The sequence below is a fragment of the Mus caroli genome, unplaced genomic scaffold (genome assembly GCF_978045245.1).
Source record: "Mus caroli unplaced genomic scaffold, Mus_caroli_1 scaffold_10, whole genome shotgun sequence".
Taxonomy (NCBI): Eukaryota; Metazoa; Chordata; class Mammalia; order Rodentia; family Muridae; genus Mus; species Mus caroli.
The window spans coordinates 5,330,289-5,356,881 of record NW_028227265.1 but is presented as its reverse complement, the minus strand read 5'-3'; the positions used below and the strand labels follow the sequence as shown (position 1 = coordinate 5,356,881).

Here is a 26,593-nt window from a genome sequence, read left to right as displayed (position 1 = left end):
GAGTAAGTCCCTCTCACAAAGCAAGACGAGCACTCACTTCTCTCAGTGTCAGTACTTATCTCCTTGGTCTCTTCTAAGGAAAAGAAAAATCTTTTAAACTAATTTTGCATGTAAAGAAAACAGGAGTTCTACCCAGCTTAGGTATTCAGCATGGCTGTGAACTCAGCTGCTGCAAACAGTATTAACGTTTCTAATTGGCAGGTAGCAAACCAGAAGCAAAATGTACAATAAAAGATGAGAAACTACCAAGGATGGCTAATGAATTGGTCAAAGAGCTAGAATTTAAGAATTATTTATTGGAAGGATGGCTCAGCAGTTAAGAGCACTGACTGGGCCAGGAGGTGGTGGCTCACGCCTTTGATCCCAGCATTTGAGAGGCAGAGGCAGAGGCAGGCGGATTTCTGAGTTCAAGGCCAGTCTGGTCTGCAGAGTGGGTTCTAGGACGGCCAGGGCTACCCAGAGAAACCCTGTTTCGAGAAAGAGCACTGACTGCTCTTCTGAAGGTCCTGAGTTCAATTCCCAACAACCACAGGGTGGCTCACAAGCATCTGTAACGGGGTCTGACGGCCTCTTCTGGTGAGTCTGAGGACAGCGACAGCGCTCACAGACACGACATAGACCTTTACTTTGGTGAAGACTCACTCACTGAACCTGTAAGACGCTGGTGAGTGAATAGACGCACATAAAAGCAGAGCACGGGGGTTCAGAACGTGACACGTGCATAGGACTGACTGAATTCTGACAAAGGGGAAATATAATTCAATGAAGAAAGAAACTCATCTTGTCTTTGAAAGTACCTTGTGTATCAAAGACAATCTTTTCCTGAGGAAGAGAAAACTTCCCAGTGCCTGTGGAGCACACAAAGACTGCATTCTCCATGTACAGATAGGTCATCTGGCTTGCGAAGTTTGGCACCATCAACCGACATGCGATCAGGTCCTCAGACTGAAAGGTAAATTCAGGATTATAGTTAGGAAGAATTCAGACAAAAATATCTGTGATTTTCACAACCATGTCTATATGACACCATTCCACAGAATGTTAAAATTCTCACTCACCAATTATTCTGTCAAAGTCATACACTATATAAGATGGTTCATAGACAGGACGGGGAGGTTTATAATCCCTGCGACTGCCTGGATGCTTGTGTTCCTCTGGAGTTCAGATGCTGAACTGCTAACTGTGCTACCATGGAGTCTGAGAAAGGCTCTGCTGGGCAAGCCTGCTTACCTTAGTTTAGGTAAATGCACCCAAAAGCAGGTGCTGCCTATGACAATGGGACCATGGCTCCTGGGACCTTTACTCTGGACCTCCATCCAACCTGCGGGCCTTCCGACAGCTCCTAAGCTACCCTGCCTTATAGTTACTACATCCAACCTGCGGGCCTTCCGACAGCTCCTAAGCTACCCTGCCTTATAGTTACTACATCCAACCTGCGGGCCTTCCGGCAGCTCCTAAGCTATCCTGTCTTATAGTTACTACAAGGGCTAATGGACTAAGATACTTATCTTATAAAAATTATTTGCTGAGCTGCAATTAGCAAAATTTAAAAATTCTTCTATGAAGTTAAGATAAGCCAAGTGTGGTGGCAGGATTAAACACCTTTAATCTGGGCACTTGGGAGGCAGAGACAAGAGAATCTCTGAGTTTGAGGCCAGCTTGGTCTACAGTGTGAGTTCCAGATCAGCCAGGGCTACACAGAGAAACCCTGTCTTGAAAAGCCAACCAACTAACCAAAAACATTATAACTGAAAGTTTGCAACAAATGAAAAGTGAAAAGTATTTCACCATGCAGCTCGTCATCCAACTTCCTTTCCACTCAATACCGAGCTACAGTGAAATTGTCCAAGGACTGGCTGCGGGCTACCTTCAATATCATCTTTCTTTACTTCACACCGGGCCAGAGAGGGAGATGGAAAAACAAAACGCAATAATATCTACAACTATTTCCAAATCTTGCCAGTGAGCCTTAAAGCCACCAGTGGCTATGCAGGACTCTGGTGAGCTGTGGCCTCCCTGTGACGGACTTACCTGGAAAGGGGGATTATACTGAGTCACTTCTACGGTGACTGCGTCTGACATCTGGTTACCATTGTCTTCCACCGTGATCACAGAGTAATAGACAAGACAGGGGCTGTCTCCCAGGTGCCACGCTGCTGCCAAAATCAGGAGCCCATCGCTAGAAAAGGGGTGGGAAGAGAAAGGAGGTCTCTGTGTCTGCTGCTGCTGCTGTTGTTGGAGACAGGGTTTCACTATACACAGCCCTGGCTGTCCTGAGATTCACACAGGTCCAAAGGCAGATGCCATTACACCCTGCAGGATTCTTTGTAAACAGTAATGTCAGATTCTTACAAAATTATACACACTCACCATATAAACTAGAACCCTGAACCTAGATATTTGAATACTTAAGGGAAGAAAAAAAACCACTCTCACAATTGCCTTAGTGCAAATGTTTACCGTGGCTTCATTACAGTAGCCAACCTGAAAACAACTGAATGCCTTCAACTGCTGAGCAGATAAATCCTGATATATCTACACATACTTTCTCCTGAATGCTATCTAGCAATGGAAATGGAGACATTTCTGAATTGATTTTAAATCAACCGTGTCAAGCTGTATTACACACTTAACAGCATCTATTCAGCATTCTGAAGAAGACAGAGCTTTGAAGAACGGATCAGTAACCGTCAGGGGCACAAAGGGAGGAAAGTGATCTCTTGTCCCCACTGCCACCTATGTGAGGTTTAAACTCTGCTGAGCGTATGCAGATGCTGCTCGAGCGCTGACTGTGGTTGAGATGACTATGCTATGTGCACCTGGCTTATACAATCAGCCTGCCTTAGTCTGGAATTAGCACAGTCCATTACTAAGGTCAGGTGATGAGGCCATGAAGCAGCAGCACCTATGCTTGTTCACCCAGCGCTACTGAGGCAGTACCTGGTTACTCATCTAACAGGGTCCTTAAGACGTGGTCCTAGGGCTAGGACTCCCTGACTTTACCCATGAGCCTAATTGGAAAAACAAAACAAAACAACCCATAGTGCTAGAGAGACTGCTCAACTGCTAAGAGCATGTGTTACTCTTCAGAGGCCTGTTCCCAGCACCCACATCAGGAGGCTCACAAGCATGAAACTCCAGCTCCAAGGAATGTGATGTTTTCTGTGCTCTGCAGGTATACGTGTGTGTGTGTGTGTGTGTGTGTGTGTGTGCATTGACATATACACACACAGAGTGGGAGAAAGAGACAGAGATAGACAGAGAAGCTATACATCTTAAAACAAAACAAAAACCTCTATAAAAACCCCACATGGGAAGTAAAGACAGGCAGATCTCTGTTGAGTTCCAGGCCAGTTATACAGTGAGCCCATGTCTCAAAACAAAATAATCTCCCACAAACCAAACCTCCCAAAATCCATGAAGTTATTTTAAGCAGTGAAAACAGTAGGTAGTCAATCGCAATTCTGCAGATCAGTAAAACGTTGATAAACAGGTTATATAAAAATCTACACACCGGGGCTGGAGAGATGGTTTAGCAGCTGAGAGCACTGGCTTCTCTTCCAGAGGACCTCGGTTCAATTCCTAGTACCTACATGGCACCTGAGGGCTGTTTGTGGCTCTGGTTCCAGAAAATCTGATACCCTCACATAGACATACATGCAGGCAAAACAGCAATGCATACGAAAAAAAAATTTATATTAATTAAAAAAGAATCTGTACATTAATAAACTTAAGATGGGGAAATCCCAGCCAGGAATGAGCACATGCCTGGGGCTCCACTGCTCTAGGGACCGAGTCAGGAGAACCCCAAGGCCAAGACTAACTTGTGCTACAAAGCTGCCACAAAACAAAGCTAACCCCGTTACATCTAAAATGAAGAAAGCACAACCTTGTCAATAATAACTCAATAAAGACTCCTAAGCCTGTTCATTGAGCACGCGAGTGCAGCCTGTAGCTGTGGAAGCACAGCGAGGCATGCTCACGCACACACGTGTGTCAGTGATAACAGAACGTTCTCACACAGAAGCAGCCCATGCACCCCCATCAGGAGAGCTCACAGACCTGAGAGAGGACAGTCACTGAGACACAGAACAAGAGTCTCCCAAGCTCCTACTTTGTCACAACATGGCACAGAGGAGTGGAGTCTCAGGGCAGCAGCTCCGAAGCAAGCTTTTATCCTCATTCTCAATCAGAAAAGGCTATGCCGAGCCCATAGCAAGCTACACCCTAAATTTCCAAAAGCCGCTAAAGATAAATGGAAACAATATGGTCTTTAATAATGCTTGTAGAAATTAAGAAAGTACTCTCATTTTTACCTCTTGGGCAGCTTTTACAGGGTTTTCAGGTCCTGCTGAGAAACAAGCTAACAGACTCAATGGTGCTGGGAGATAACCACCTCTTGTGACCAGAGGCAACCGCAACACCTTCTGAGAAACAAGGACACCGGCTGTGCCACACCAAAACCAGAACATAGGGAACACATGAAACGTCTCCAATTGTTCAGGTAAGGTGGTCTCATGCGCCTTTAATTCCAACACTCTGGACGCAGAGGCAGGCAGCTCTGAGTTCTAGGCCAGCCTGGTCTACAGAGTAAGCTCCAGGACTGCCAGAGCTGTGTTATGAGACCCTGTCTCAAACAAGAACATAAAAAAAGTCTTCAACTTGGTCTGTTTTCGACAGAGTCTTGTACATGGCTCAGGCTGGCCAGGAACCACAATCCTCTTGCCTCAGAATGCCTGAGTGCTGAGACCACAAACTGATCTGCCAAGCCCTTCCTAAGAACTGCTGCTGAGAGGAAACTCAGTCCAAGCGTAACCATGCTGAGTATAGCTCGCAATGGAGGACACAGCCTCATTTTATCAGCTTAGTCACTGACTGTGGGACACAAGAGCTCCTTCACTAACGGTGACGAGAACCCAATGTCTCCATAGAGCAAAGACCACTGTTCAGGGCTCCCTTGGCAACAGAAAGGAGGGGGTGCTGGCATCACCTTAAGATGGAATAAAGACAGAGCTGGGCCAGCTGTGCAAGCCATGAAGATGTCAGTCTAACGGGGGCAGGAACACACTATTTATAGCTGAGGAATGTTTAAATTTCCCACATGAACCAGCACCACTACCTAAGAAACAGACCTCTCAGAGGCTTAGTAACCACAAGAACACCAGCACAACAGACAAAGATGTCACCCCGTTGTCCAACTTCTTTAAGACAAGTTAAGCACTTACCAGTTTTGTTTCAAGTCCAAGTACTGAATGTTGACCCCTTCTTTAATAGCTTCATAGTTACTTTCAGACCCCTAAATGGAAATACCAAAGTGTAAGCTCCCAGTAGTTACTGTGCCTTTTTTTCCACCACTGTGTGCCCAGCACCTGGCCAAGTGTTTTGCCCATGAGCAATGAACATTTAAAAACTAGCCAGGTGCACACCTTTAATCCCAACACCGAGGAGGTAGACAAAGGCAGATCTCTGTGAGACTAAAGATAGCTTGGTCTACAAAGTGAGTTCCAGGAGGCAGGGCTGTAGAGGGCCCGTCTTTAAAAGAACATTAGGTCAGCTGGGTATGGTGGCACATGCTTATATTCCTAGTGAATAAGTGGCAGAGGCAAAAGGCCAGCCTGAGCTACACAAGACTGTCTTCTATTTGCCACCTCACAAATCAACAAGTCAACCACTGAGGTCAATTATAGGTAGGAACTGAACACCTACTTATACGTAATGGCTATCTACTTATTACATGGAAATGTGTTCAAACAAATGAGGCAGACGGGCTGGCTGTGGTGAAGCTCACCTACAGCCCCAGCACTTGGGAAGCTGAGGCAGGAGGGTTCAAGAGTCCACAACCAGCCTGGGCTACACAGACTGAGTCCCTGTCTCACGCAAACAAAAGATAAAGAAGGACCGAGCAGTCACACACCATAAGTGACGTGTAAACCACAGTGGGCACTACTGCTCCTCACCCAAATAGCATCGGTGATGCTCTCCTTCAGGGTCCTGTGCACATCCCAGCTGTGAACCTGCTTCTCGGAAGAATCCTCCAGTTCCCATTTGCTGATGTTTGAACTCGTCAGGGTGTAGAAACTTGATCCTCCTCTGTCCCACAGAACACTGGCCAGCTGTGCAGAGAGAAGGGGACATGCTGAGACTGACTCCGACCTCATGTGCTTTATAGCTTTCTGACTAGAATTCTTGTCCCAGGCTCTGTAGGGAGAGGTAGGCCTTGAAACCAAGACCAACTTGTTAAAGAAGAGGCCTGGGAAGAGCAGAATTGGAAAGCAGAGTTGGGAGATGGGAAAGTTACAATTCTCAGAGAAGCAGTGCCTTATTAAAATTAGAAAAATACTTAAGAAGAAAATATGTAAGAAGCCACAACAGTGGCTTGAGTATGAAGTCTACAAACTTATAAGTCCCGGAGACATTGGCTATGCTTTTGATAAAAGAACGTGAAGAGAATCAGGCAGGGAGAAGGACATTTACCAGACATGGTCATTGTCTGTATTAGTAGACTCTTTGGTACAAAACAGATGTTTTAAGTTATGTACACAGCGGTTTTTAGTTTAAACCACCATTATCTCCATTTCTCCTATTATAGGGCAAGACAGGGCAACAGGGCAGCCATCCCTGCCTGTAAGCAGGAGTGTTAGCAGGACACTGACAGAACAGTGGCAGGAGATGCACCCAGAAGCAGCTGGGGAACCACTGCGGGACAACAGAGAGAAGCAGAGACTCTCACGGAGGTTGGAAACCCAGGTCACCTGAGAAAAGGGACAGCTTCATTAGCAGAAATAGATGAAAAGATGGTAAGTCTATGCTTACACCTGACTCAAGGGAACAAGTGTCAAGGTAGCCCGAGGTCAGGAAGTGCACTGAGTGACCGATACCTCTCAGTAGCTCACTGCCTCAGCCTCCAGCTCAGTACAGAAAAAAGGGGCTCTGCTTCACAAGAGAACAAACCTCCTTCCTCCCAGGCCAGCAGTAGGGAAAGTGGGAGACACCCACAGACTGGAGGAGGAGGAGAAGACACACAGGCCAAACTCAACCTTAACATTCTCACAATAGGGCTGGAGAGAGCTGTTGCTCTTCAAGAGGACCAAGTTGAATTCCAGCACCCTCATGGCAGCTCACAACTGGTCATAACTGCAGTTCCAGAGGAGCTGATGCTCTCTCCCTCCTCTGGCTTCTTGCAGGCACCAGGCAACCATGTGGTACCCAGAAATACATACACAGCAAACACTCACACTAAGAAACAGAAACACAACAGCTTACATTCATACGAAGGCAATTACCTGAGTGCAGGGAAATTTCAACTTAGTGTATAGGAGTTCTTTATAAACTTACCATGAGGTCACTAGTAGGGGACAGAATCCCGAAAAGGGAAGAAACCCTCCGGCCAATCCCTGAGAGCATGCCTTGGCCCTGGGGCAGGACATGCTGGTGAATCTTTCCTGAGCTTTCAGGAATCAATCGAACCAAATGGCTCCCCACGGAGGACAGGATGAAACTTCCTCCCTGTGAATAAATACCAAATCCTTTCACTAGTTAATACACAAAAATACTCTTACAGAAGAAATAAAAAATAAATAAATGTCATCTTTTTAAAATCTGAGCTTCAAATGAAGGGTTTACCATTAGTATGTTCAACAAATGTCAGGTTTCTTTTCTTTTCTTTTCTTTTCTTTTCTTTTTTTTTTTTGAGGCAGCCGCATGCATTCCAAGCTAACCATGAACTCACTATGTAGCCAAGGATGACCTAGGACTCCCCATCCTCCTGGACGCTGGGATCACGGGCATGGGCCATAACATCTGGTTTAAGTGGTTCTAGGGATGGAATCAAGGGCCCTGTGCCTGTTAAGCCAGCCTTAGATTGCTTCCATAACTGTAGAGTAGATATCAGCAAGTATTCTCCTAGCATCTAAGAGAATTAGTTTCCCTCCCCTTCCCCCTCTTTTTTTAGGGGGGGTGGGGGTGGGGAGAGACGGGCTTTTATATGTAGCCCAGGCTATCCTGGTACTCACAGAAATCTGCCTGCCTTTGCCTCCTGAGTGCTGGGATTAAAGTTATATCGCACCAGGCACAGCTTGCATGAGCCTGTCTAACAGAGCATTTGTAACTGTGCAATGAATAGCAGCCTCCCTTGCTCTAGTTCATACCGTGGCCCTCACCTTCTCTTCCTTGCCTGTCTCTGATGCCTCCCAGGTCCCTACAGCTGTTCAGAACCCACATTTCCAGCTTCAGATCTCCCTCCCTACCTTCCACGCTGCAGCTCTCCCCGTACACACCTGCACTGCTGTCAGGAACCTGCACATCTTCTCGCCTCCCAAATCCACACAGGTGTCTGAGTAGGTGTCTTCCCTGGCGAGGCTGGGCCAATAGCGGATGGACCCCTCTTTGGTAGCAACCATGACAGAAACAGCCTTGAAACAAAACCACAGTCATCAGCAACAATGCAAGAAGGCCTTATAAGCAGGAGCCTATGACACTGATGAAAATAAGAATTTATGTTTAACTTTATTATTTTATATATTTAATTATGTATTTTAGAGAAGGTCTCACTGTGTAGCCCTGTCTAGCCCTGAACTCAGAGATCTGCTTGCCTCTGCATCTCCAGTACTGGGATTACTGTTGTGTACAACCATGCCTCAAAATTCTTTAAAGAATAAGCAACAGTAAACTGTTCCCACACGTGAACCTCCCCATGTGCAGATGGTTAGCACCCATCATAAGGACACCCGACAGTTCTGTCACCCACTCCTGATGAGACCCTGACAGCTGCCCTTCCCCTTTTATCGAGGAACCAGTTTCCATCCCTGAACTTCTGGCACTTTGAGAAGGCCAGAGAGCAAACCCAACAGGCTGAGCTGCAGCTGTGCTTCTCCACCTCAGCTCCCCTGAGATTCACCTGAGTTACCGCATTCACCTGTGACTGAGCTGTCTGTCAAAGGACATCTCCAGCTCCAGAGCTGCAAATAAAACTGCTGTTAACACAAGTGACCTTTGTGTTAACTTTCCATTTCTCAATCAAAATTATAAGATTTGCAGGTGGATGGACAGAACTGGAAAATATTCTATTGAGATGTCCAGGCTCAGAGGGACAAGCACTGTTTGCTCTCACATGCAATCTTAGCTTTTCTTACATATTTTTATTTCTGTAGCGATGAGTGTGCATAGAGGCCAGGAAACTAAAGAGGGAGGAGAAAAAGCGGTGTGGAGGGCAATGAGACTGGTAATAAACACATGTGATCTGAGGGACAGGGAGCAGGGAGATGCAGGAGACTCAGCTAAAGCTAGGTTACAGATCCCAGCACTGGGAGCAGAGGCAGGTGATCTCTGAGTTCAAGGCCAGCCTGGTCTACAGAGTGAGTTCCAGGACAGCCAGAGCTATACAGAGAAACCCTGCCTTCAAGAGGGTTGGGGGAGTCATGGGGAGGAAACGACCCTGGGAACCTAGCATAAGAGCATGCAGTGGAGTTGGCAGGCAGCGTCAGGCTCTTCAGCCACTCTATAGCTGGGCAGCAGTGCCCCACTGGTGCTGTGTGCACTGTTCTAATGGCTGACAGTACCACATAGCTCCTCACGTGCTGATGGTAAAGTTGTGTCTCCTGAAGACTCTGCCCTGCTTTTTTCCCCCTTTCTTCTTTGGTTTAGGTATTTTATGTATATGAGTGTTTTGCCTGCGTGTATGTATATGCATATGTACATGCCTGGTGCCTGTGGAAGTCAGAAGGGATCCAGTTCCCTGGAACTGGAGTTCCAGATGGTTGTGAGCCACCATGTGGCTGCTACAATTAAATTGGGTTCCTCGGCAGAAGCAACAAGCTCTTAACCTCTGGGCCATCTCTGTTTTTAAGTTGGATTTATGAGTATTTCCTCAGGCTGCATCTTGCTGTTTCATATTCTTATTTTACAAAAAGTATTATTTGTCTGAGACGAGGACTTGCCTTGTCTAGCTCTACATGGCTTGGAATTTGACAAAGACCAGGCTCTGCCCGTCTCTGCCTCCCCAGTGGTGGGATTAAGTGTGTACCTCCACATCAGGCTCTCCGTTAGCTTTGTAAAAAATGTGTGTCTGCAGGTATGCCTGCTTGTCTGTACATTCACCACCTGCTTGCAGGTGCCTGCGGAGGTCAGAAAAGAGTGTTGGTTCCCTAGAACTGGAGTTGCTTGCGATCATAAGTCACCCAAAGTGGGTGCTGGGCACTGAGCCCATCTTCTCTGTATGAGCCCCACAGGCTCCCACCCGCTGAGCCTCCTCAGCAGACCCTCCAGTCATCTCCAAGTCACCTACCTGCACAGAATGGACTTCACCTGAGGTTGCAGCGTAAGACAGGGCCACCAAATCAGCGCTCCCGTGAAAATCGCTAGGGGGCAGCTGGAGTTCTTTGCAGACAGACAACTGCAAGACAAACCCAGATAGAAAAACCTTTACATTCAACCCAGTTTGTTCATTCTGGCGCCTCTAATTTTTCTGCACACTTTGAGTCCATCCTGAAACACTATTCCACCATATCCTTCTTTTCTCAGCTCTTTTTGATCAACAACAAAGTCAGGGACACACGGATGCTAAAATGGACCTCTATATGAACCAGTCTGTGCTTGCCATGCCAGGCCAAGGGCTCTACTTGTTACAAGTGGCTCCCAACCTTCCTAATGATGTGACCCTTTAATACAGTTCCTCATGTTGCAGTGACCCCTCAACCATACAATTATGTCATTGCTGCTTCATAACTGCAATTTTGCTGTTATCAATCATAATGTAAATGTGATAGGAGATGTCCATGGGGTCATGACCCACAGGTTGAGAACCACTGGGCTAGGGTAGTGGCCAAGTTTCCTGCAAAACTTTGCTAGCTGAGGTAATATTTATTTGACATGTAAAATTATTATGGTCAGAGAGAAATTACACCAAGTCTCCATCAAACTATTTCTTAGGCTTGTAGCTGTACACTCAGTTCCCTCTGCTAACTCAGTACACATGGGAATCCCCCCTTCTACTTCTAACTACACATCCTTTCTATGTAGCCAAGGAGGGCGGCAAGTCTTCAGACACCAAGATTCAGGCAGGAAGGAGCCCATGCTCCCATGGGACGTTGACCCACATTAGTGACAACAGCTAGGAGATGGTCTTGAGAGGAGGCTAAGAGGATGTTGGAAGCGTCACCGATGCTCCCACTGTTGGGAGCTGGCCACCAAGGTCAGCCTAGCAACTCATGTCATTTTACCACTATGAATCCAACTCACAAGAGAGCATGCTCAGGTCTCAGCTGTGTGGGCAGTACCAGTGCTAGACTTCTATAGGCACTGCTTAGCACTGTGGTCCCTGGACTTTCTCAAAGCCTCTAATCTAACTTTATTAAGTGCAAATAATACAGATTTTGTTTAAAAACTATTAAGTGGCCGAAGCCCTTTAGGTGGGAAAGGATAAGACAGAAGGGCTCTCTGTGTAGGGGAGGAGCCTGTTGGATTGGGTCTGGTTTCCTTTATCAAGGTAAGGAACTCAAGTCTGGCTGAGGATAAGGGCAATGAGATTTGCTGGTCTATATTTACTCTACATCGAAGGCCAACATTTAATTCCTCCCTGACATCTTAAGCCACTCGTATTTAAAGTTGATGTTAGCCAAAGGCTCGGCCCCTCTTTTCCCCACCTGCGAATCCTTTTGGAGTTTAGAGTAGGAAGAGACAGTAAGAGCTGAGTGAGAGGACACCGTGCTGATGATCCAGGATTAGCTCCTCCCCACTCCTCTCCTCCTCCTCCTCCTCCTCCTCCTCTCCCTCTCTCTCTCCACACCTTCCCTTTCCCCTTTACTCCTTCTTTCCCTGGTTGTCTTGAAATTCAGTATGTAGACTAAACTGACTTTGAATCCACAAAAACTCACCCGACCTGTCTCTGCCGCAGGAGTCTGGAACCAAAGGCATGCACTACCACACTGGGATGCTTTGTTTTAATTTTTAAAAAATTATTAATTTTATATGCATGAGTAATTTGCCTACATGCATGTATGTGCACTACAGATACGTCTGGTGCTGGTGCCTACAGGGGCCAGAAGAAGGCACTGGATCCCTTTGGAATTAGAGCTGTAAATATTTGTGAGGCACCATGTAGCTGCTGAGAACTGAGCTGGGGACTTCTGCAAGAACACCAAGTACATTAAACCACTGAGCCATCTCTATAATGCCTTCCCAGGGTGCTCCCCCAGGACTGTCAGAGTGTCTTACAGGACAGGAACCTGCATTCTCAGTATGTGAGAGAGAATATGCACACACACATGTACACACACGTGCCCACGCGCACTGTCTGTCTTTCTTGCACATGGCCTTTCCAGGGTTGAAAGTACTCTCTCAAACATGGTGCAGGTTCCTAACCCCACACTGGACTTTCACTAAAACGTAGAAAGCACTCAGATACACAGTGTGATGAGTAGATTGAGCTGGTCCTTCAGAAAAAAACTCAACTGCAAGGAAGATAATGGTGAGCAAGTTCAGGCAGCTTGCAGCCTCAAGAGAACACAGTGCGAAGGGATACCTTAGAGGAGAAGCCACCATGGCTTAGGCGAGTTCATGATAACATGGACCCAAGGGCTGGCCAACTGGAGCTAAGAGCAGGCCAGATGAAACATAGTAAGTTAAAACCTGGGGTTACCCATAGGAAAATGGATTTTTACTACCACAGAGGGTAGATATCTGCCCAGCTCTAGTGCTGATTGAGGCTCATTGTAAATATAAAGGTTGTGTGCCTCTGATCAGGAACTGAATGGTCAAAGGTGCGGGAGAAACCCTGGCTTGGGAACATTTTCTACAACAGCACATGATCCAGAGCTCAGACAGTAGTGAGTATCTCAAGCTCATGGTCATTTAGTTTGGCTGCAGTGGGTCTTTAGAGAAGGAAAAACACTAAAGACAGCAATAAAAAGAAACTATTAAAAGTTTTTTTCCAACTAACATGTACATTCAATATTTCATTATCCTGAATTCTTTTTATTTATTTATTTATTTATTTAAAAATATGGTGGTTTTCTTTAATTTATTCTCATTCTCTCTGCCTCTCTCTCCCTACATATACATCCTGAGGGCATCCGGTCCTTAGAGATGGTGAGCCACCACGCAGTTGCTGGGAATTGAACTCAGAACCTGCGGAAGAACTCTTCCCCGCTGAACCATGTCACTAGCCTCCATGTCCTGACTCCTTCACAATCTCATGGACGGACGGACTGACTGCCTCCTCAGTGAGCTTGAAAGAAGAAAAGGTGCAGATAAAGAGCCAGCCGGGACCCCTTTTCCTGACTGGGCATCTGAAGGGCCGCTACCTTAGTGACAGGCGACACAGCAATCTTCCAAATGAGGAGCTTCTCCGTGCATACCAGGCAGGCCCACCCACCTTCATCGACGTGGACAGATAGCTGCTCGTCAGCTGAGGAAATAAGACATGCAGTTAACCCCACATCCAGACCATGAAAAGTCGTTTCATCTCCTTGTAGCAACATCTTTTTACCACATTTGTCACCAAAACAGGGAGTTGCACGACTGCTCCTGCAGAGGACCTGGGCCTGATTACCAGCACGCACATAACGATATAACTCCACCTAACACTCTAGCTCTACAAGAGCCCACTGACCCTTCTGACACCACAGGCTCGTGCATACACATGGTGCATGGATATACTTAGGTGTGCAAAGATACAATTACCATAATACATTATTAAGGTAAAATTAATTTAAAAATGCAAGTCACATAACTTCCAAATATTTAAGATTAATCTATCAAAAATGAGATTTATTTATTTACCTTTAGAAACATATCCAAAGGCAAAAACTATTTGGGTATATGTCTAATATTCTTTAACTTTTGTTATAAAGAATCTTTAAAAAAAATTTTTTTTAATTTATTTCATGTATATGAGTACACTATCGCTGTCTTCAGACACACCAGAAGAATGCACTGTATCCCCATTACAGATGGCTGTGAGCTGCCATGTAGATGCTGGGAATTGAACTCAGGATCTTTGGAAGGGAGCCATCTCTCTAGCCCTGTTATAAAGAATCTTAGATAGGCTTAATGGACATACCTTTAATTCCACCACTCAGGAAGCAGAGACAGATGGATCTTTTTGAGTTTGAAGTCAGTCTGGTCTACCCCCCCTCCTGCCCCCAAAACCAAAGAGACGATTTAACTTCTGTAAGAATCACTTATAATTTGATAAACCAAACAATAACCCTCATATTAACTACTATTTTTGAAGAAATTATCACATTCCTTCAAAAGAATATAATTTTCAAACAGAGCTCCTTAGAGAGGGTAACCATTTCATCCTAAGGAAACACAAGAGCATTGCTCACTAAGGGACAAAATGAGTCAATACACCATGTCCAGGGGGCGGTGGTAAGCCTTCATGTGTTCCCAGCTTTGAGAATCTTAGTTGAGCTTTGCTCGTTGCTTTTAGACAGGGTAGCAGTGCAAAGCACACAGCACTGGAAATGAATATGCTAACTGTGGAAATGCGCCCAAGCTGTGCAGAACTTCCTGCTGACCTGGAACACCTGCTTGTGAGTGGTCAGCCCCAGCCCGTGCAGGTCTGACCCAACATCACATGTGGTCAGACCTACAATGGAGACAAGTTCTTCAAGTCTGCACTGCTCCTCAGCTTCTCGGGATTCACTCCTGAGGGGAGGCTATGCACTGTGAACACGAACGTGGCGTGACCAGAAGTATGCTCAGAATATGAATTAAAAATTTCAGGATGGCCGAGAGTGGTGGCGCACACCTTTAATCCCAGCACTCGGGAGGCAGAGGCAGGCAGATTTGTGAGTTCAAGGCCAGCCTGGTCTATAGAGTGAGTTCCAGGACAGCCAGGACTACACAGAGAAAATCCTGTCTCAGGGGCGAAAAAAAATTTCAGGATGACAAAAAGAGAATGAAGGGGGAGAAGCTAGGTAAAGAGGAGGATGCATGGCAGAGTGTAGCAGTGTGAACACCACCTTCCCTAGAGCCCAGGGACTGGCAGCCAGGGTGCCTAAGCTGAAGGACAGCAAACGGTCCTTTTACAACAGGACATTTGTATCCACTGCTACTCAAGCTTCATGATCTGAAAGCTACCCTGAGCCCCCACATGCTGTGACTGAACAGACATGAGTGACATACACAAATATCAAAGTTTTGAGTTAAAAATTATTAGTGAGGGCTGGAGAGATGCTCAGCAGTTAAGAGCACTGACTGCTCTTCCAAAGGTCCTGAGTTCAAATCCCAGTTCACAACCATCTGTAATGAGATCTAACACCCTCTTCTGGTGTGTCTGAAGACAGCTACAGTGTATTGTGTATAATAATAAATATTTTAAAAAAAAAATCACTCATCACTGATGTGACTATCTTATAAAGATTCACTCAACTTCACAGATCAATGTCTCAGGGATGGGGAGAGCTCAGCAGGCTGCCTACTTCTCTACCAGACAAAGCCAAAATGTCATCACATGTGACCTGGTTATTGACCAATATGGGAACAAATGAAAAGATGACACCTACCCTCAGCCATTGTCAGGGCTTCCATGATCTTAACAGGGAGAGATGATCCAAACACTCTCACATCGTAGTTCACAGACTCTGATATGGAATGGTGGGGGAATATCCGAGTAGGCGTTCCTCTAAAGAAAGAGACCACACAGGATTACCTGTAACTTGAAATTTCCCATTATGCTCACCTTTACAAACCTACTTGAGCTATCTCTAATGATGTGTAATGGTGAAAGACACCAGCTGGTGTGTACTATGTAACTGACTGCACTTTTCAATAGAATTTATTAAAACTGCTGTGATATAAGACCATGAGCAAAAGCAACTCGAGGAGGAAAGAGTTTATTTGATCTTATATTTCCAGGTCACTGCCCATCACCAAGGGAAGTCAAGGCAGGAAACTAGAGGCAAGAACTGAAGCAGGGGCCATGGATGAATGGTCTTTACTGGCTTGCTCAGTTTGCTTTCTTATACACTCCAGGGCCACTTGCCAATGGGTGGCACTGCCCAGTGAGTCAGGCCCTTTTACATCAATCACCAATCATGAAAATCACCCCCGAAGGCAAGCCTATGGCGGCATTTTCTTTTCTTTAAAGATTTATTTATTTTATATATATGAGTAAGCTGTTGCTGATACAATGTGGATGATGGGAATTGAACTCAGGACCTCTGAAAGAACAGTCAGTGCTCTTAACCACTGTGTCATCTCAGGAGTGGGGGTGGGGGTTTCTTAATTGGGCCCCCCCCACTCAGATGATTCTAGTTTGTGTTCACAAAAACCTAACCACCATGCCTGTATCATCTGAGTTCAGAAATTAGAAGTGAGAACACCTCTGCCTCTGAGGTCAGTACAATAAAGTCAAAGCCAGGCACAGAGAGGAGGCAGATCTCTGTGATATCTGCCTGAGGTTAGCCTGGTCTACACAGTAAGTTCCAGAACACTGTCCCAAAAACAAGCAAACAGGGCTGGTGAGACGGCTCAGTGGTTAAGAGCACCCGACTGCTCTTCCGAAGGTCTGGAGTTCAAATCCCAGCAACCACATGGTGGCTCACAACCATCCGTAATGAGATCTGACTCCCTCTTCTGGAGTGTCTGAAGACAGCTACAGCGTACTTATGTATAATAAATAAATAAATCTTTAAAAAAAAAACCAAGCAAACAAAAACAAGGGCCCCACGTGCTCTCTCAGCATCACAGTTACTCACTGAATTATCACAAGACTTGTAGGTTCATACATTTTAACCATAAGTCTCGGTCAGACTCAGTATTTCCTGTTTTCATGCAGAAAAAAATTCACTTAAGATACACACACACACACACACACACACACACATCACTGTGTGTCTCTGGTTGCTTTGGAACTATGTGGCCAAGACTAGCTCTGATCTAGGGTCCTCCTACCTTAGCTTTCCATGTGCTAGATTTTAAGTTGTGTACTACTATGTCAACAATACCTTTTAAAATAATTTTAAGGCAATAGTTGTCAGGTACTTTAGAGATTTACTGGTTTTTTTGTTGTTATTGTTTTTTTTTTTTTTAATTTTTTTTTTTTTTTGGTTTTTCGAGACAGGGTTTCTCTGTATAGCCCTGGCTGTCCTGGAACTCACTTTGTAGACCAGGCTGGCCTCGAACTCAGAAATCCGCCTGCCTCTGCCTCCCAAGTGCTGGGATTAAAGGCGTGCGCCACCACCGCCCGGCAGTTGTTGTTATTGTTTTGTTTTGAGCAAAAATGATGTATCAGAACATATATGCATCTTACTATCTTTTTAACCCATCATATATACATATATGTGCGTGTATGTATGTGTGCATATATATATATATATATATATATATATATATATGATTGTATGATAGATAGATATAGAAAAGCAAGTGCTCTTATCCCCAGAGCCACCTTTCCATCCCAGAAATTCACTTTTGAAAGATGAACAGAAGAAATTCTTCTAGAAAAAGGTAACCCAATTCTGAATTTTTGTGTTAATTACATTGAGGAGGGTAACAATTCTACTATACATGTGGACTTGGCAGCACACCAGCATCTTTAGTGAAGCTCTCTCTCTCTCTCTCTCACAAACACACACACACACACAAAGTGCTTTTATGTGACCTAGTCACAACCATCACATTCTGTGGCCCAAGTCCTTTAACTGCCAATCAGTATGTAGTAATAGCATTTGCTAGGCACTGAGAAAACATTTCTGCCAGGTTTGTAGGCTCTTACCATGACTCAGGTAGGTACACTGAATCCTGAGACTATGGTAAGGATGCTGAGATCCTGACTTAAAGGTGGAAGTGTTAAACAAAATTATGGTAGCCAGACAAGCTACTGCATGCTTGAAATATAAGAATCTTAAAAGTGGATTGAGCAAAGTCAGCCTAGGGTAGGTACATGGCATGGGCTGTCCCAAAGTGGGCAGGACTGAGTTCCGGGCTGCATTTCTACACTGTATCACAAAAAGACTACACCAGACCAAATGTTACTCGTGTCAAACGCCACAGAGTCAAACCACAACTTTAAACAAACAGCAGCCCGACACTGACCTGTGTCAACATAATAAAGAAATGTCTTTTGCTTTAATCTTTACAATAATCTGAAGTATGTTCCTACCTTGCAAGCGTAGTGCTCAAAAGGTGCTTTCATTCTTTTAAACAGCGACAATAAAACGCGAGAATGACCAGAAGTACTTTCGAACTCTGCGGCAGCTTACCCCACTGCCAGGCTCCACCTCTCCGCTGTGGAGCGGACCCCGCTGGTCCCCGAACCCCCACTTACCGTGAGCTCACCGAGCTGCGCCGGCCTGCGGGTGAGAACAGCACGGGCGAGTTAACCGCAGATCCCAGAGACAGACCCCTCCTGCTCGCTCTAGGTGTGGACGTGGGCCCGATCCCGACTAGCGGACCGCGTCGGGTCCCGGGCCCTGGGGTTCGCGGAGAGGAGACGCTCGGAAACATGTTTGCAGAGAGCGTGGAGGAAGCGGCACTCGCGGGCGAAAAGCGAGAACCTCGCGCGCCCGGAGCTTGAACACCTGAGGGGCGGGAAGGCGCCTAGAGATGACGTAAGGCGGGTCGCTCAGCGAGTAGGGAGGGGAAGGCGCGTGGCAATGACGTCAAAGACCGGCGCCGAGACTCGGGGCGGGGTCGGAACTGGGAGCGCTTGTGCTGACGTCACATCCAGTCCCGGGGAGGGGCGGGGCAGGCGATTTGGAGTCCTGCGACCTGATTCACCGCGGTCGATTCAGTGCTACGGACCGAGAGCTCGCAAGAAGCGCGGGTCTCCGGCTGGAGCTGACTCTCCGCGGCGAGCGTAGGCTGGGGAAGGAGGCGCCCGTGGGCGGAGCTGAGGAAGTCGCGCCCTGGGCGGCGGTGGTGTGCTCACAGCTTTTCCCAACTTAATTCAGATCGGTTCAGGCTTGTTCTTCGGCCGAAAGTCCGGGCTCTGCAGCGGGTCGCAGCTCTTTGCTTTCCAGGCACAGCTTGCACTTTGATGGGTCTGTCCTACTGCCGGAGATTCGGAGATGACAGTGCCCCCCAGCATGTTCACTCTCACCGCTGCCCCTGAAGTTCCAGACCTTTGAAGAAACCGATAGCAGGAGTGCACACAGTTCTGTTAGTCCTCTGCGGCTGTTTCGGAAGACCGCAGTGTGTGTATGGGGGTGTCTTTTCCATTCTGCTCCCCACATTACTAAACAGTGAACTGAGGTTAGCCCGAGGCTGTACTAGAGTTTGTAAATATTCAGGGCTGATAACTGCCCAGGGACCCTTGCTGAACTTGTAAGGTCCCTTGTAACTTAACTTCGGGTGGCCTTTCCTTTTCGGTTTTTTTCATTGTGTCCCACTTAGACAACATTGTAGCCGGACTTTTGACCGCTTTATGGGTTTCTACCACTTGTCTCCCTCTCAACCCCTCCAACACTAGGTAGGAGAAAGAAGTCTAGAGGGAAAGGGGGCTTCGATATCCGAACTGATAGAGGCATCGAGTTCCTTGGGGGCAATTTTGATCTTTGCTGACAAACGCCAAGAGCTCAGAAAGCCAGAAGGAGGGCATTGGACTCTGAAGTTAGTTACGGGGGGGTTGTGCGCCACCGAGCATGGGTGCTGGGAATTGAACTCGGAAAAAAAAAAGCATTTAGAAGTAGCTACTTGAGCCAGGTGTGGCTGCACACACCTGTAATCTCTGCAGGACCAGAAGTTGTTCAAAGCCACACTGGGCTACATGAGACACTGTCTCAAATACCAACAAACAAACCCAATTACCTGAGAGACCATTATGGACACAAGGTTGTTAGGCATATCAGAAGTAAATACAGTGGGAGGGGGCAGGGGGAGGGAGAACATGGAGGGGAGGAGTCATCTCTGCCCTCAGGATGAGAGAAGGCAGCTTTCCAGGAGAAACGTGCGCAATGGAGCCTTTAATTCTTGCAAAGTGCAGTGTAGGAGAATTTTGGTTTCTTTTTTGTTTTGTTTTGGTTTTTCGAGACAGGGTTTCTCTGTGTAGCCCTGGCTGTCCTGGAACCTACTCTGTAGACCAGTCTGGCCTCGAACTCTGAAATCCACCTGCCTCTGCCTCCTAAGCGCTAGGATTAAAGGTGTGCGCCACCACTCCCGGCTGAATTTTGGTTTCTTTAAACACAGAAATGTTATGTCTTCACTTTAATCCCAGGTGTGGGATATAGGGCTGCTTCAGATTGTCTAGAACAGCTCATTATGAGGCAGGTGGACCTCTGACTTTGAGGCTAGCCTAGTCTACAAAGTGAGTTCCAGAACAGCCAGGGCTACACAGAGAAAAACCCTGCCTCCAGAGATCCACCTACCTCTGCCTCCTGATCGCTGGGATTGAAGGTGTGCATAACTGACTGGCTTGCACAGGTATGGCACATACGCACAGACACATAATAAATGTTTTTTAAAAACCCAAAATAAGGGGCTGGAGAGATGGCTCAGACTGCTCTTCTGAAGGTCCTGAGTTCAAATCCCAGCAACCACATGGTGGCTCACAACCATCCGTAATGAGATCTGACACCCTCTTCTGGTGCATCTGAAGGTAGCTACGGTGTACTTAGATATAATAATAAATAAATCTTAAAAAAAAAAAAAAAACCAAAATAAGGGGTTGAAGAGATGCCTCAGCAATTAAGAGCACTGGCTGTTCTTCCAGAGGTCCCAAGTTCAATTCCCAGAACGCATATAGAAGCTCACAATCTGATGCCTTCTTCTGGTCTGCAGGCAGACATGCAGACAAAGCACCTGACATATTTAAAATAAAAAACTCACCAAAATAAAAGCCAAACATGTAGCATGCAGAGATAAAACTACCCGGGAGTTAGTCTAGGGCCAGCTAGCCTGATGGCAGAGGATCCAGCGTCAAACACTGAAAGATGAGGAGGGCCACTCAGTTGTCCCCTGACCCTGCGCAGTGTCCTCCCAGCCAGGAGGGACTGAATCCCTCGGGAACAGTAAGGAACTTTCTCCCTGAAGTTGCCTTTTCCATGCTATTACAGCAAAGAGAGGCTAAGACAAGTGACAAAGCTGCTTCACTGGGTACATGTGACCTAAGTGTTTGTCTACCCCGTGGGATTTACCAGAGCACCAGATGTAATGTGTGCAGAGTGCTTGAGACAAGCAGCCCCCAAACACTGCTCGCCACAGCCCTTTGCCAGATTGCTTTGTACTGACTTTGCCTGCCTCTCTCCATAAGCTAGAGAGGGTTGAAGGCAGACACTGCTGAATCCTTGGTCAAGGCCACAGCACTGTGCTCATGGTGGGCAGGAAATAAGAATGGGGCTGGAGTAGTTGGACAGACACTAACAAATAGCAAACACATGAGAGTCTCAGATAAGGAAAGGCATGGAACTCAAAGTCACTACTCTGTATATGACATGTTAGATTAAAAAGTTTTTTTTGAGTCTCTATAACAAATTTTATTAAGAAACTAGGGCTGGAGAGATGGCTCAGCGATTGAGAGCACTGACTGCTCTTCCAGAGGTCCTGAGTTCAAATCCCAGCAACCACATGGTGGCTCACAACCATCTGTAATGGGATCTGATGCCCTCTTCTGGTATGTCTGAAGACAGCTACAGTGTACTTATGTATAATAATAAATAAATCTTTTTTAAAAAAAAGAAAGAAATTAATATGTGGATGGAGGCAGCAGGGGCGGTAGTGAGTTTGAGGCCAGCCTAGTCTACAGAGTTTGAGAACAGCCAGGGCTACAAAGAGAAACCCTGTCTCAAAAACCAGTGGGGAAAAAATAAAGAAAATAAATGGCTATGTACCAAATTTTAAAAGAAGTGATAGCCACGAGGCTGAAGCATGAATGCAAGTCTGTGGTAAAGCACTTAGCATGTGTGGGGAACCTCGGGTCAACCTCTGCATCATAACACACAGACACAGATTAAGTTCACTATAAATTTTAATCTGATATAAAATGTTAACCATATTAAGAAAGAAAACGTGATGACTCAATTCAATTTTCATAGTGCTTTCTCACCAGTCTGATCTGCAACTACTCCGAGTTCTGAGGACACCCTGCAAGGAGCCGAGCAGATGTGGACAGTGGAAGGTGACCGTCACAGATGTGCTGCCTACTCACCCCAAGATCCGCACATACATCCATGGGGCCTCGTGCTCATTAGCCAGTTCCCCAGGTAACATAAGCGGTGACACTGTTTCTCATCAAGAGGCTCGGCAGGTGTGTCCATTTAACTAACTCTCAGCGTAGCTGTGCCTCAGGCTCTACATCACCAGCAAAAAAATCAAACAAAAAACCCACTTCCTCCTGAGGCAACATCCAGTTAACAGCACTGATACCAAAAAAAAAAAAAAAAAAAAAAGCAAATTCATATTCATTAGCCACTGTCATTGCTATAAGAGCTGTGACACTGTAGGTGACAAACCATAAGAACAGGGAGCAAGGGCACATTTATCCGGCAGCTCCCAGTTAAGGTTCCATGCACTCCATGGAGCAGGGCTTCCAAACTCTTCAAATCTCTGTATGAAACAGTCTCAAGCGCTGGCTGGTTTTAAAGCTCAGGTGGGTGTGAGCCACTCTACTCTTTCTTTTGGAAACCAGAGTGCTTATTTCATGACTGTTGAAATCCTCAACATGAACTGGATGCTGCAACAATTACCCTCGGGTTTAGGTTTTTCCTTCACAGGATCCATGTCTACACAATAAACAATTCAGGAGCCTCCTCCCCCCAGACCATGCAGGGTTTCATCTCCTAGCCTTGGCTCTGCAGTTAGACGTTCTCTGGGGCTTGGAAGGGCAGGCACACTTGCCACAAAGTGACTTCTGAAGGTTCCTAGGACTCAGAGTCACAGCGGCAGGACCACATGTGACTTAACTGTGATGCTTCCCAAAGGCTGATCTTCCTTCTGATGCCTCTGCAAGGCTGAAAATTATATTATTCAGATTCAGCCTTATTAATAAAAATTTAAAATATAAAACTACAATATACCTGGGAATCACATTTTTTTTTTCAAAATACATGCTTCAACAGATGTGCCATGGATTTTCATCCACCTCTGTTGATAACGCCTGGTTATCTGTACCTTGCTTCCCAAAAGGAGTCATTAAACAAGGAGGTAATTAAAAAAATAGAAGCTTTCCAGTTTACAGAACAGGACTTCTTCCTTTGGCAAAATGTGTCAGGCTCTGGTGCTCAAATGGTGAACACTGCACATTTGGACAGGTACAGCCTTGTAGTGTTCCAGAACTCTGACACCGGAAGGGAACGGAGGATGGACGTGTCAAACTTTCCCTCAGTGGCCCTAGGTAGGTGCGCCAGTGGCTTAAATTAGTTAGGCCTTTAGTTTCTAATTCCCTTTTTAAAATTGTCACCTGAGAACAACTCGACTCTGACAGCATGCACAGGAAGTGAGGTGTTCTGCTGGGCTAGCAAACACTGGAACCCTGCAGTCACTTCAGCGCTTTAGACATTTAGAGAGCTACGATTTTACAACTGAAGAAAGGTCTGGGAGAACAGGTACATCATAAAATGACATTGTGCACTCTTTGTGGAAAGAGGCATATTTCGAATAACTGAAGTATGCTCCCAGGCTTCACACAGCCTCCAGGCCCTGTTCTCTGCAATGCTGTTTGGTTTTAAGGTCTCTCAGACAGCCCACCGCTAGCTGCTGCTCTGTTTCTGTCTGTGGACAGGGTACTGATAAGTATATGATAGAGTCACAGCCCTGCTTCAGTTACCCAATACCTGCACTGCAGGCTACGCCCGTGCAGGTTCCAGGAACTGCTCTGCTCCATTATATGATAGGAAACTCTGCTTGTTCATCAGTTTTCTGTAAAGCCCATCGGGCTTCAGGAGCAGCTCTTCATGTGTCCCGTGTTCACAGATCTTTCCATGGTCAAGGACAGCAACAAAGTTGGCATTCTTAATGGTGGACAGGCGGTGGGCTATGACCAGCACGGTTCTCCCTTCCATCAGCCGGTCAAGTGCCTCCTGGACCAGGTGCTCATTTTCGGCATCCAGTGCACTGTGACAGACAAGGCCACACACAAGAGGAAGCAGAGATGACAGAGCTGCATACATGGTTGCTCACACTGCTAAGACGCCCTCCAGCCTGGACACACACACACACTAGATACACTAACACTGTCACACATGTCACAAAGATAACCTCACCTGGTTGCTTCATCAAGTAGAAGAATTTTGGGGTTCTGAAAAAGAAAGAGTGGAAGAAGCAAAATGACTTCTCAGTGCACACAGCACTGGACAGCGAGAGGACGGCTGAGGCCCAGCATGTAAAGGCGCTAACCACCAAACCTGACAGCCCGAACTCCACACCATTAGACCTGACAAGTTGTTTGCTAACCTTTGTGTACTCCGTCCCAAGAGAAATAAAGAGTAATGAAAATATTTAAAGCTAACTATTATACTTTTTAAAGAATTATTTAAAAAAAAAAAGAATTATTTATTTCATGTATATGAGTACACTGTCGCTGTCTTCAGACACCAGGAGAGGGCATGGTATCCCATTACAGGTGATTGTGAGCCACCATGTGGGTGTTGGGAACTGAACTCTCCTGGTGTGTTTGGAGACAGCGACAGTGTACTCCTATACATAAAATAAATAAACAGTTATTTAAAAAAACCACTACATCCTGAGGAGACTAACAAGGGAGATGCTGCTTCCTTAAAAGTACAGCTACTGCCCACCCACCCACACCACGGGGTTCTTCCTGCTCCTGGCTGGAGTTGCCTGCCTGAGGCATCTAATCGTTTCCTCAGCAGAACTACTGAGTAAAGGTTAGACCCGACTCTGACACTTAGTTCATCATCAGTCACCAGCCAATTGGTTCTTCTAGGTAAATGCTAGGTCCGTGTGCTAACCTCCTCCCAGACACCACTTCCACACCAGATTCTAGAGACATTTCTCAACTACGACAAATACTCGGACACTAAGCCCTCAGCAGAACTCCAGCTCAGTGTTTGACCAGACTGTCAGTCGTATATAATATATACGTTCAAACATCCATAATACATACATACAAATGCATGCGTGCAAGTGCAGGTGTGCACATGCACATATCCCCTCTTCAAAAAACAAAACTTCAGTGGGCACTGGCAAGGTGTCAGCAGGCGGCTGTCTTACCTTCAGCAGGGCTCTGGCTATTGCGATCCTCTGCTTCTGCCCACCTGACAGAAACAGAGAAGGCAAGCTGAACAAAATTGTGTAGGAAAATTTCAAATAAGACAAGTGACAATTTGGAGGGAACTTCTTCCATTTAACCACAATAGATGGGCAGGAGTTTGTCTTTAAACATACTGTCTTACTAAATTGCAAAGCAAGCAGTTACCATAGCTAACACATACTGAGGACTTCCTTCACAGAAGACTCTTCCTAATTGCATGAAGCACGTCGTTACTGGGGGCAGACTCTAGGATTGCTTTAATTTCTACAGGTGAAAACTGATGCCAGGTGTGGTTGCAAATGCCTTTAAACCCAGCACTCAGAAGTCAGAGACAAGCCAATCTCTGAGAGTGTGAGACCCTCTAGTCGATAACAGAGTGGGTTCCAGGACGCACACACACACACACACACATCAAAATCAAATCAAATCAAAACAAAAAACAAACAACTCCCTCCCAAAACTGAGGCACAACTATGCATGGTGACATATACTTCTAATCCGAGCACTCAGGAGGTAGAGGCAGGTAGATCTCTGCAAGTTCAAGGCCTGTCTGTCTACAGAGTGAGTTTTGTGCTAGCCAGGGCTGTATAATGAGACCCTGTCTCAAAAACAAAAAAACAATAAAACAACATTTCACACAAAAAACAACCTGGGGCACAGAGTGAAGTGTGGAGAGCTCTTGGTGCTGCTTCAAGGATATTGGCAAGAACAGACAAGGGAGTAAGCTCAGACAAGATTCTGACATTGGGCTAGGACAAGGCTCAAGACGAATACAGCTGAGGAAGGTGTTCTTTGTGTCTTGATCATCTCATTAAGTCCCTGAATACAGAACCATGGGACCTTTGCTTATGCTTTGTGTGATCCTTGCCTTTGACCTAGAACGGACCCTGCTCTTTGCATGTACTTAGAATGGTATAGAAGCAGACTGTTTGTTTTATGTGCACATGAAGCTGGAGGTTACAAACCAGGCACTAGTCCCCTTGTCCTTTAAGCCCAGATTCCACTCAAAGCCAGGGAACAGGTGGTGTGTTGAGATGCAGGCTTGGAGTGAGCAATCTAGCCATTCCCATCTGCCTTGCATCTGCTCCCTCCCACAACTCCATCTTCCAGCAGCCAGGACTGCCTGTCACTCACACCTCCTTATGTGGGTCGCCTAATGAGACCCCATGCAGCTGACTATGGATAGACAGCATGTCATTCATCAAGGTGTTCATTCAACAGACACTAAGGTGCTGCCCTCACAGGAAGCCACTGTGGGATGCAGGACATCCCGTGCCCGGCCCTCGACACATTCTTGGGGGAAAGGGAAGCTTGTTCTGACTGGCTGCAGAATGTGAAGTGGGACCTGTCCTCGAGCTAAAGGCAAGCACTTATTTGGTCAGACACAGACTTCTTCTTTCAATTTCTTCTAGTGGTTCTGAGCTCCCCTCCTCTGAGGAG

At 46.1% G+C, this 26,593-nt stretch overlaps 2 protein-coding genes across 2 annotated transcripts in view; both read right to left on the bottom strand.

Annotated features, from left to right (window-relative positions):
* Window positions 1-18,560, bottom strand: part of Nup133 (nucleoporin 133) — a 50,138-nt gene extending 31,578 nt beyond the window's left edge. The window contains exons 1-10 of the mRNA XM_021170539.3: window positions 18,275-18,560; window positions 15,510-15,628; window positions 13,299-13,402; window positions 10,283-10,390; window positions 8,277-8,411; window positions 7,336-7,506; window positions 5,958-6,113; window positions 5,226-5,296; window positions 2,032-2,179; window positions 798-945 (exon numbers count right to left, since the gene is read on the bottom strand). Coding sequence (XP_021026198.1) covers window positions 798-945; window positions 2,032-2,179; window positions 5,226-5,296; window positions 5,958-6,113; window positions 7,336-7,506; window positions 8,277-8,411; window positions 10,283-10,390; window positions 13,299-13,402; window positions 15,510-15,628; window positions 18,275-18,453 — 1,339 coding nt within the window. The 5' untranslated portion in view covers window positions 18,454-18,560. The remainder of the gene's footprint in view (window positions 1-797; window positions 946-2,031; window positions 2,180-5,225; window positions 5,297-5,957; window positions 6,114-7,335; window positions 7,507-8,276; window positions 8,412-10,282; window positions 10,391-13,298; window positions 13,403-15,509; window positions 15,629-18,274) is intronic.
* Window positions 18,561-21,892: 3,332 nt separating this feature from the next.
* The window catches only part of Abcb10 (ATP binding cassette subfamily B member 10), a 30,335-nt gene continuing 25,634 nt past the window's right edge, over window positions 21,893-26,593 (bottom strand). The window contains exons 11-13 of the mRNA XM_021169738.3: window positions 25,114-25,157; window positions 24,144-24,178; window positions 21,893-23,994 (exon numbers count right to left, since the gene is read on the bottom strand). Coding sequence (XP_021025397.1) covers window positions 23,727-23,994; window positions 24,144-24,178; window positions 25,114-25,157 — 347 coding nt within the window. The 3' untranslated portion in view covers window positions 21,893-23,726. The remainder of the gene's footprint in view (window positions 23,995-24,143; window positions 24,179-25,113; window positions 25,158-26,593) is intronic.